Source organism: Malus sylvestris, chromosome 9 (assembly GCF_916048215.2).
Source record: "Malus sylvestris chromosome 9, drMalSylv7.2, whole genome shotgun sequence".
Lineage (NCBI taxonomy): Eukaryota > Viridiplantae > Streptophyta > Magnoliopsida > Rosales > Rosaceae > Malus > Malus sylvestris.
In genome coordinates, this window is record NC_062268.1 from 2,473,824 (window position 1) to 2,484,753 (window position 10,930).

At 37.7% G+C, this 10,930-nt stretch overlaps 1 protein-coding gene across 1 annotated transcript; it reads left to right on the forward strand.

Annotated features, from left to right (window-relative positions):
- The first annotated feature begins 9,112 nt into the window (after positions 1 to 9,112).
- Positions 9,113 to 10,253, forward strand: LOC126583612 (metalloendoproteinase 2-MMP-like). Its single transcript, XM_050248066.1, has one exon. The coding sequence runs from the start codon at positions 9,141 to 9,143 to the stop codon at positions 10,068 to 10,070; it is 930 nt and encodes a 309-aa protein (XP_050104023.1). The 5' UTR covers positions 9,113 to 9,140; the 3' UTR covers positions 10,071 to 10,253.
- Positions 10,254 to 10,930: the final 677 nt, after the last annotated feature.

Sequence of the window (10,930 nt, forward strand, 5' to 3'; positions counted from 1 at the left end):
AGATTTTACTGATCTCGGTGTATGTGTGGATTGTATTAAGGGCAAACAAACCAAATACACCAAGAAAGGAGCCACAAGAAGTTCAGAGCTTCTTGAAATAATTCATACAGACATATGTGGACCTTTTGATGCTCCATCTTTTGGTGGAGAAAAATATTTTATCACCTTTATAGACGATTTTTCATGTTACGGCTATATTTATCTATTGAAAGAAAAATCTGAAGCAGTGAATGCTCTTCAGGTATTCATTACTGAAGTTGAGAGACAATTAGATAAAAAGGTGAAGATTGTCAGGTCGGATAGAGGTGGTGAATTTTATGGAAAATATGATGAATCAGGACAATGTCCTGGTTTATTTGCAAAACTCCTTGAAAGGCATGGCATATGTGCCCAATACACTATGCCAGGTACGCCACAGCAGAATGGTGTTGCTAAAAGGCGTAATCGTACTCTTATGGACATGGTTAGGAGTATGTTAAGTAATGCATCTTTGCCTATATCATTGTGGATGTATGCTCTTAGGACTGCTGTATATTTGTTAAACCGGGTTCCTAGTAAGGCAGTTCCCAAAACACCATTTGAACTGTGGACAGGAAGGAAACCTAGTTTAAGGCACCTGCATGTTTGGGGTTGCCCAGCAGAAATAAGAATTTATAATCCGCATGAAAAAAAGTTGGATTTTAGAACGATTAGTGGTTACTTTATTGGTTACCCAGAAAAATCCAAAGGATATAGGTTTTACTGTCCTAATCATAGTACGAGAATTGTTGAAACCGGCAATGCCAGATTCATTGAAAGTGGTGAAATCAGTGGGAGCGAAAAACCTAAAGAATTGGTCATTAATGAAGTTAGGGTGCAGATTCCTACACCTATAATTTCTAAGCAAGTTGTTGTTCCTACACATGTTGAACCGTTAGACAATGTTGAACAACAAATTAATGACCATCCACTCCAAAATGAGATTATCACAAATGAACATGTAGTGGAAGAACCACAAGAAATAGCATTAAGGAGATCTCAAAGAGAACGGAAAAGTGCTATTTCAGATGATTATGTGGTATATCTACAAGAGTCTGACGTTGATATAGGAATAAATAAAGATCCGGTTTCGTTTTCACAAGCCGTTAACTGTATTGATTCTAGTAAATGGTTTGATGCCATGAGTGATGAGTTAAAATCAATGGACAAAAATGAAGTCTGGGATCTCGTTGAATTGCCTAAAGGTTGTAAGAGAGTTGGGTGTAAGTGGGTTTTTAAGACCAAACGCGACTCTAATGGCAATATAGAACGATATAAAGCCAGATTGGTGGCCAAAGGTTTTACTCAGAAAGAAGGCGTTGATTACAAAGAGACTTTCTCACCAGTTTCAAAGAAAGACTCTTTTAGAATCATTATGGCATTAGTAGCTCATTATGATTTAGAGTTACATCAAATGGATGTGAAAACAGCATTCTTGAATGGGAGTTTGGAAGAAGAAGTCTACATGGATCAACCTGAAGGCTTCGCATTAAAGGGAAAGGAACACATGGTCTGTAAACTAAAGAAGTCAATATACGGACTTAAACAAGCTTCACGACAATGGTATCTTAAGTTTGATAATATCATTGTATCCTTCGGTTTTAAAGCAAACATCGCTGATCGATGTACATATCTGAAGGTCAGTGGGAGCAAGTTTATCTTTCTAATTCTGTATGTTGATGACATTTTGCTTGCTAGTAGTGATCTTGGTCTATTACATGAGACCAAGCAGTTTCTCTCGGAGAACTTTGAAATGAAAGATATGGGTGAGGCGGCCTATGTGATAGGAATTGAAATATTCCGAGATAGATCACGTGGAGTGTTAGGCTTGTCTCAGAAAGCATATATTGAGAGAGTTCTAGAGAGATTCGGTATGGAAAAATGTTCATCCAGTGTTGCTCCAATTCAGAAAGGGGATAAGTTTAGCCTTATGCAATGCCCACAAAATGAATTGGAGCGTGCACAAATGGAAAGTATTCCTTATGCATCTATTGTAGGAAGTCTGATGTATGCACAAACTTGTACCAGACCAGACATCAGTTTTGCAGTTGGGATGTTAGGCAGATACCAAAGCAACCCAGGAATGGATCATTGGAAAGCTGCAAAGAAAGTGATGCGGTATTTGCAAGGAACGAAAGACTATATGCTCACGTATAGAAAATCTAATAACCTAGAAGTTATTGGTTATTCAGATTCAGATTTTGCTGGATGTATTGATAGCAGAAGATCAACTCTTGGTTACTTGTTTCTCTTAGCTGGAGGAGCAATTTCTTGGAAGAGTACAAAGCAAGATGCTATTGCTATATCCACCATGGAAGCTGAATTTATAGCATGCTTTGAGGCTACAAATCATGGATTATGGTTACGGAATTTTATCTCAAGGCTTGGCGTTATTGATTCCATTGCTAAGCCGTTGAGAATTTTTTGTGACAATGCTGCCGCTGTCTTCTTCTCCAAGAATGACAAGTATTCTAATGGTGTTAAACACATGGATATAAAATACTTGACTCTTAAGGAGGAGGTTCAGAAACAAAGAGTGTCTATTGAGCACATAAGCACAATGCTTATGTTCGCAGATCCCTTAACAAAGGGACTGGGGCCGAAGGTATTTAATGATCATGTTGAAAGAATGGGTCTTGGTCGTAGTCCATGATGATTGTCATTTTTTATTTTGTTTATGAGAATTTGTTTAATGACAATATTGTGCTTGACACTCTGAGCTCGATAATTGAACATGTTTCTGGTATTTCCTGTTTTCCATTATATGTATACATTTATGAGATTGGATGAATGATAACAGGAATGTCTCTGACAAAGACATTATCGGACCTATATATGTATTTCTCACTAACAGACTGTTTTAGGTAATTGCTAGTGCTGTGGTGCATGGAAGGGACTATGTAGCTCGTTGATGTACGACCGCCATGACTCACACTAGTGAATTACTTAAGATCAGTAATTATGTTAACCAATTGATAGTAAGGATTATTTCGAACTTTACTGCGCGCTCAATGTTTAATTGTTAAACCTGAAAAGGAACATGTGTCACTATGGACCAAGTGGGAGAATGTAAGAATATTTTAATATTCTAAAGTGGTCCATATGACACGGTCCATATGATATGTAGGGTTTAACTGATATTATCATTTATAAATAATCCTATTGGTCAAATTATGAGAAATGTTTCCTATCGAATTACTGTGATGGGTGGTAATTGATTATGGGCTTTAAATGGAAACGGGTCCTCTCTCTGCCTCACTTATATATATTGCATATACCCATCTAATATGCACTTGATAGAAAAACACGATTAGGGTTTTCACGTGCAAATAGAGGCAAGAGAGAGAACACCCTTTTTCCTCCGCCGCTGACAGAATCAGTTTGGGATTTCTTCGCGTTCGTTGTCATGGATCAAGGTACGCTTGATTGTTTAATGTATTTTCCGTAAATTATTTGTATGTGAAAATCATGAAGTTCGATGATCTTGGCTTAATTGTTTTATGATTTACACCGCGTTCTTATAGTTTTGGGATTGACTGAACGAGAAGTGTGTTGCCTGCCCATGTTGTGAAAGCGCGCGCAACTGCGTCCCGGGCCTCAGTTGGGGTGCTTTGATCAAAAGCATAGGTGAGATGGTACTTAGAAGAAGGCCATTTTGGGTTTCCGGTGAAAAAAGAATAATGAGCAACTGTGTGAGGCGAACCATGTCCGCCGTGGTGGTGAGGGTGCCCTTTCTTTCCGGATCTCATGGAGGTTGTACCATTGATAATATCAGCGACACCACATCACGGCATTATCATTTTTTATACTGTTTTAGCATCTAAGGTGCCGGTGGCCTTGTGGTGGTAATTGACTTGGTAGGTTTTGATCGCCGACTCCAAGATGTCGTCGAAGTCATCACTATCGGAATGGCCGTTCAAGTATCCAAATTTTTCAAGGTACTTTTTTAGGTCTTGGATGCCTTGGACCTTGTCACCCTTGTGACACCCCTTGAGATGGTTAAGGAACTCGAACGGCGAAGGTTTCTGGTTGCTGGTTTCTGCCGATGTTGCATGGGAGAGAACAGAAAGAAAGACGAGGACGAGGGTGATTGTGAAGAGGCAAAGAGTACTTTTTGATGCCATTGTGAAAAGGAAAATAGTACTTTTAGATGATGCAAAAGCTTGGTATTTGGAGGGGTATTTATAGGTTTATTGACGAGCAAACATAGATTAATTAATGATAAAACTCCCGTTTTATTAAATTCGAAATTGAGACTGAGCAGCGTCTTCCATAGTAATTAGTATGATCATGACTTTGATTGTAACTAGATAGGTCTTTGACGTTCGAGATGATTGCCGGAAAGAAAAACAAAGTGAGTTTTAAAATGTAGACGCATTCATATAAGTTAGGTATTAAACTAATCATTCTGAGAGAGTGATTGGTGGAAGACCAAAGCAAGTTTATGTACAATGCATATTGATCTTGATCATTTAAAATTAAAAAAAATAAATAAAACATATCAGCTGGGAGTATAAATACCACAGCGGGTAATAGAGAAAGACCTAAAACCAAACATGTGCCTCAAAGTTTATTTTTATTTTTTTGTAGTCGATGTTAATGTTCCATATGTATAACAAAAATGAGACATTATATTTTTGTGGTGGCATTTTAAACACATCTAATGCGTCTTTCACTTTCTCAATTGGAGAATAGAGATGATTTAGAGCGCACAAATTAGTCTTTTTAGGGTTCTTGGTAAAGTTAAAACATCGTTTTGGGCACATTGCTTACAAATTCATGTGTTTTTTTTCTTTTTGACAAATCCATGCACTTTGAGGGATATGCTCACAGACCCGTCTTTGACGGGAGCACCTGATTTCGCCGGGTCCAAATTTTTTGTTTTTACTTAATAGATACTAGCATTTGCTTACACATTTTTTTAGAAAATGAGAAGGAGAGAGGGAGAGAGAGACCGTGGGGAGGTGGGAGGTTTTTGTTTTCGGTTTTTTTTTTTTTATAATATTGAAGGTATTTTAATATCACATGTAGGTGAGGTTTCAATAAAAAAACAGTAAAATTTGGATCTGTGAAAGTACATTATTGCCCACCATTTTTTTTGTGATAGAAGACGAAGTTGTCTTTTCACCATCTTTTGATTGACAAAGAGATTTTAATTAATTAGTAGAGATATGATATTTAATATTTAATAAATGTAGAAATAATGACAAAGCAATGTTTTTTTTTAAAACACTTAAGCTTTTTCCCCCAAGGTTCGTGTTTCAAATCCCGTGTGTGATATTCTTTTATGAATTGTTTTTAATTCAATTTTTCTATTTTGAAAAAAAAGGATCATACCATGTACATTTAAGAGGGGCCGTGCAATTTAAGAACCTGCTTTGCCGTCTTTATTTTTTTTTAATCAAGACAAACTAAAACTACCCCTAACAACAAAAAGAAACGTATTTCAAGTGTAATTATATTCTACATAGCAAGTATGAACCCTAGCCTTCACCATCATTCCTCTGCAATTCATTTTATCTCACTTCCTCTCTGTCTGTTTCTTTTTCAAATTTCTAAGTATCTTTATACAGGTGAAGGGGTGAATCAAAATATATCATTAGGTTTAGAAGATTGCAACTCAAGGAAAGCATATAGAAGACTATGAATATAATCTTTTTTTTGTTTTAGTCTAGATGTTCATGATAGATGACATGATAATATATTTAAGAATTCAAAAAAGACAACTTACATGGCCTTAGGCAAGCCATTGTTGAGCGTCCGCAGTGAGGGGCTCTATATGAGGCTAGAAAAGTGGTAGATATAACCAATTTTTAAGCTCCAATGAATCTTTGGGGCTTTATAAAAGAATCTCTTCTAATGAGGGACTATATCTTTCGGGCTCTATATGGGGCTATATATATTTATTTATGTAGTAATTTGATTAAGCGATGATTTTTTTTTTTTTGTGTGTTAGTTTTTCTTAAGTTGATTTTTAGACGTGTTATCTTAATTTTTTTTTATGAACCCTTCAACCTAAAAAGTTCAAATTGTGACAAGGTTAGATTTCATCACTTATCAATCGTTTGTTGGATTAGATTCCCTTATCTCAATCTTATCCGTTGAAAGAAGCAAACCCCCACTTTGCCCTCTGAATAATTTGACTTTCATGTATAACACAACAATTTACCTAGGACCAAGACTCGGGGCGGATCACTTCCCGGGCCCGCTCCACCACCGTAGCACAATATTGTCCGCTTTGGGCTTACCATTCCCTCACGGTTTTGTTTTTGGGAACTCACGAACAACTTCCCAGTGGGTCACCCATCCTGAGAGTGCTCTAGCCTCATTCTCGCTTAACTTCGAAGTTCCTACGGAACTCGAAGCCAGTGAGCTCCCAAAAGGTCTCATGCTAGGTAGGGATGAGAATATACATTTAAGGATCACTCCCCTAGGCAATGTGGGATGTTACAATCCGCCCCCCTTAGGGGCCCGACGTCCTCGTCGGCATACTTCCGGCCAGGAATTGGCTCTGATACCAATTGTCACATCCCCGCTTGGGCGAACCACATCCCATGCCCGCTCCACCACCGTAGCACGATATTGTCTGCTTTGGACCCTGTCCACGCCCTCACGGTTTTGTTTCTGGGAACTCACGAGCAACTTCCCAGTAGGTCACACATCTTGGGAGTGCTCTGGCCCCCTTCTCGCTTAACTTCGGAGTTCCTACGAAACCCGAAGCCAGTGAGCTCCCAAAAGGCCTCGTGCTAGGTAGGGATGGGAATATACAATTAAGGATCACTCCCCTGGGCGATGTGGGATGTTACAATCCACCCCCCTTAGGGGCCCGATGTCCTCGTCGTCACACTTTCTGGCCAGGAATTGGCTCTGATACCAATTGTCACATCCCGACCCGGGGCATATCACTTCTCAGGCCTGCTCCACCACCGTAGCACGATATTGTCTGCTTTAGGCTTACCATTCCCTCAAGATTTTGTTTTTGGGAACTCACGAGCAACTTCCCAGTTGGTCACCCATCCTGGGAATGCTCTAGCCTCATTCTCGCTTAACTTCGGAGTTCCTACGGAACTCGAAGTCAGTGAGCTCCCAAAAAGCCTCATGCTAGGTAGGGATGAGAATATACATTTAAGGATCACTCTCCTGGGCAATGTGGGATGTTACAATTTCACTCATCAATGCCCATGAACGTTAAATCAATTTGAAATTTTAATTCTTATGGAATTTAAAACAATCATTAATTAGCCAAATTGCAAGAAAAATAACTAAGAAACACAATTAAAAATAATAAAAGGAGAATATAAGTGTATTCGCAAGTGGAGGAAGAGTGATACAATTTTGCTCACATGGATTGCTACTTTTTGTGGGCCCTTCAATCTTCAATGCATAACATTCGTAGAATTTGTCTTTTGTGAATGCTTGAATATCATATCATCACTTATGAACATATAAACTGGAACAAAATAATAATAATAATAATAATAACACCCAACAAAATATATCCACAACCATAAAATATAAATTAATAGTTTACCAAATAAAAAAAGATTAAACTCATAGATTCCATATGCTTACATTATTTGCAATCCTCTAAACCTAGTTATATATTTTGATTCGCCCCCTTCAATTGTATAGAGAGGCTTAGGATTTGAAAAAGAAAGAGATGAAGAGGAAGAAAGAATAAAAGAATTGTAGAGGAATGATGGTGAAGGCTAGGGTTCATGCTTGCTATGTAAAAAAAAACAAGCCAAAGACAATTACACGTAAAATATATTCCTTTTTGTTGTTAGGGGTTAGTTTTAGTTTATCTTGATTAAAAAAAATCAGGCCGGCAAAGTAGAGTGCACACAGGAGTAGGGGTGGAAAAAATTCCCAAAAATCTCGAACCAAACCGAAAAAATCCCGATCCCAATCCGAAATTCCCGAAATTTTTGGGATGCTATCCAGAACCGATCCTGAAATTTTGGTACGGGATTCGGAATTGGCTTCTCGATATTTTGGGAATCCCATACCGAACCAGAAATATATAATATTAATTATTATTATATATATATATTTCTACATATATATTATATATATTATTCTTTTATAATTGATGCTAGTAGTTTCTAATTCATGCTCTGCAACCTGGAATGCCCTACACCTTGCATATTTTTCATGTTCTATTTAATATTCATTTGGATTTTATTATTGCTGCTACCATGGTTGATGATTTCAGAAGGCTTGATTCTTTTGTCTCTTAACAGATTGCAAAAAGGGTTTAATTAATTTGAATTTTGACTTTGATAAAAACAGTCAGGCATGCCAGTGTTCGATTAAATGGTAGTGTGAATGAAATGACATTCCTAGTTCATGAATGTGTTCTTGAATTATATATTTGAAGAACAATTCATAATTTCATATTTCAATTTGGGATTCCCAATTTGTCTCGAAATCCCAAAAATATTTATGGATTCCCGAAATTTGGGATTCCCGAAAATTTGGTTTGGGAATGGTCTTCAAATTTCCGTCCCGAAAATTTTCGATTTGGAATTCGGGATACTAGTTTCAGTATGGTATCCAATACCGAACCACCCCTACACAGGAGTCGTATGGACCATTTTTCAAAACAGAAAAATCAAATTAAAAACAATACATAAAAACAGAGCAATTCGCAAGTGATTTCTAGGATGTTACGTACCCATTTTTTTTTAATGGTATTTCATTGTGTCTCCACTATACAACATTTGAAACATACTTAGGTTAGAAAACCTTAATTTTGACGCATATGTGGAATTTTTGGGTTAGGTCTTTGTTTCTAGTTAACTTTAATTTATTATTCCGACAGTTTCTCTCTTTGACTGGCTGGTTTTATACGTATATTCTGGAGTCTGCACCAAGAATTAGTCTACTAATTTTGTTCCCGATTTATTTATTTATTTCTTCTTCTGGACCATCATCTCGAACCTTGCAAGACTTAGCCATGCATAGTCAAGGTCATGATCATATTACTATTGAAGACCCAGCTCAATCTCAATTTGTGCAATAATTTATCTCGCTATTAGACCTATAAATAGCCCTCCAAATACAAAGCTTTTGCAATATATCCACAATCTGCTTAATCATAAGTGCTTAAGTAGTTTACAATGGCTTCAAAATGTACTCTTTCTCTGTTCACAATCACTTTTCTCTTTGTCCTCCTTTCTCTCTTCTCCCATGCAACGTCGTCAGAAACCCATAACAAAAACACGTCGCCATTCGAGTTTCTCAACCATCTTAAGGGGTGTCACAAGGGCGACAAGGTCCAAGGCATCCAAGACCTAAAGAAGTACCTTGAAAAATTTGGATACTTAAACGGCCATTCCGATAATGATGATTTCGACGACATCTTGGAGTCAGCGATCAAAACTTACCAGCTCAACTACCACCTCAAAGCCACCGGAACATTAGATGACAAAACCGTATCAAAAATGATGATGCCGCGATGCGGTGTGCCAGACATCATCAATGGCACCACCTCCATGCGATCGGGAAAGAAAAGACACCCTCACCACCACAGCGGACATGGTTCGCCTCACACGGTTGCTCATTATTCTTTCGTCCCCGGAAACCCTAAATGGCCTTCTTCTAAGTACCATCTCACCTATGCTTTTGATCAAAGCACCCCAACTGATGCCCGGGACGCAGTTGCGCGCGCTTTTGCAACATGGGCAGGCAACACACACTTCTCGTTCAGTCAATCCCAAACCTATGAGAACGCGGATCTGACAATAAGTTTTGCTAGTGGTGATCATGGAGATGGGAGCCCATTTGAAGGCCGAGGCGGGACACTTGCTCATGCATTTGCACCGACCAATGGGAGATTCCACTACGATGCCGATGAGCCGTGGGCTGTGGGAGCTGTGGAGGGTGCTTATGACTTGGAGACTGTGGCATTGCATGAAATCGGACATCTGTTGGGGCTACGACATAGCTCTGTTGAAGGAGCTGTGATGTCCTCCACCGTTCGTACTGGATTTGCTCAAAGTTTGCATGCAGATGATATTCAAGGAATTAAAGCTTTATATAATACTTGATCTTCACATGCATATTCACATAATCAAGAGTACTCAAAGATTAATCATTAAATTAAGTAGTATTTATTATTGAAGTTCACCCTGTTTTTTCATCCCTTAATCAAATAAGGTACCTCAACTTGAGTGTATTGAAATTCTGCAATAATTAATTAAAGTTGTAGCAGCATACATATGCTGAAAATATGATTTTTTTTTTTTTTGGAGCTTTTGAAGCTTATAGAAATATGGATGTCTGGCCTTCTATATGTTGAACGTGTGTTAACTCTGATGTTTTAGGAACACGCATATATAATGCAACTTTCAATTTGTTTTGTATTTACAGTCAATTTGTTTTGTGTAATTGTGTTTCTGCTAAAATATTTGAAAATTTTATGTATTATATTCTTCTTTGTATAGAGGCCAATCCGCCAATATGTGTACAGATTAATTATAAGGGAAGAAAACTACAAGATTGTAAGAAAACCTTATTACAAATAGATGATAGAATAGTATTTTTGCTCTCCTCCTCCTTCCTCTCCTTCCCAGTTGGAGTCTTCCATCAAAACTTACCAGCTTAACTACAGCCTCAATTCTACCGTAAAACTAGACGCGGAAACTGTACGGAATATGATGAAGTCTTGATACGGTGTTCCGGATATTGTCAATGGCACCACCTCTATGCAATCAGGAAATAAACCTCACCATAACGGTGGACATGGTTTGACTAACACGGTTGAGCATTATTCTTTATTTTGGAGTTTTAACGAAACACTTCCGGTACTGTTTACTTTTAACGAAAAACCGTATTTTACATTTTCCTTGTACTATTTACTACACCTTTATTTATCATTTTTCATTAAAACTAAATTTTTTTTAAACTT

Bases quoted from the DNA above. Each gene is read 5' to 3' on its own strand.
- LOC126583612 (XM_050248066.1), top strand. From the start codon at position 9,141: ATGGCTTCAAAATGTACTCTTTCTCTGTTCACAATCACTTTTCTCTTT.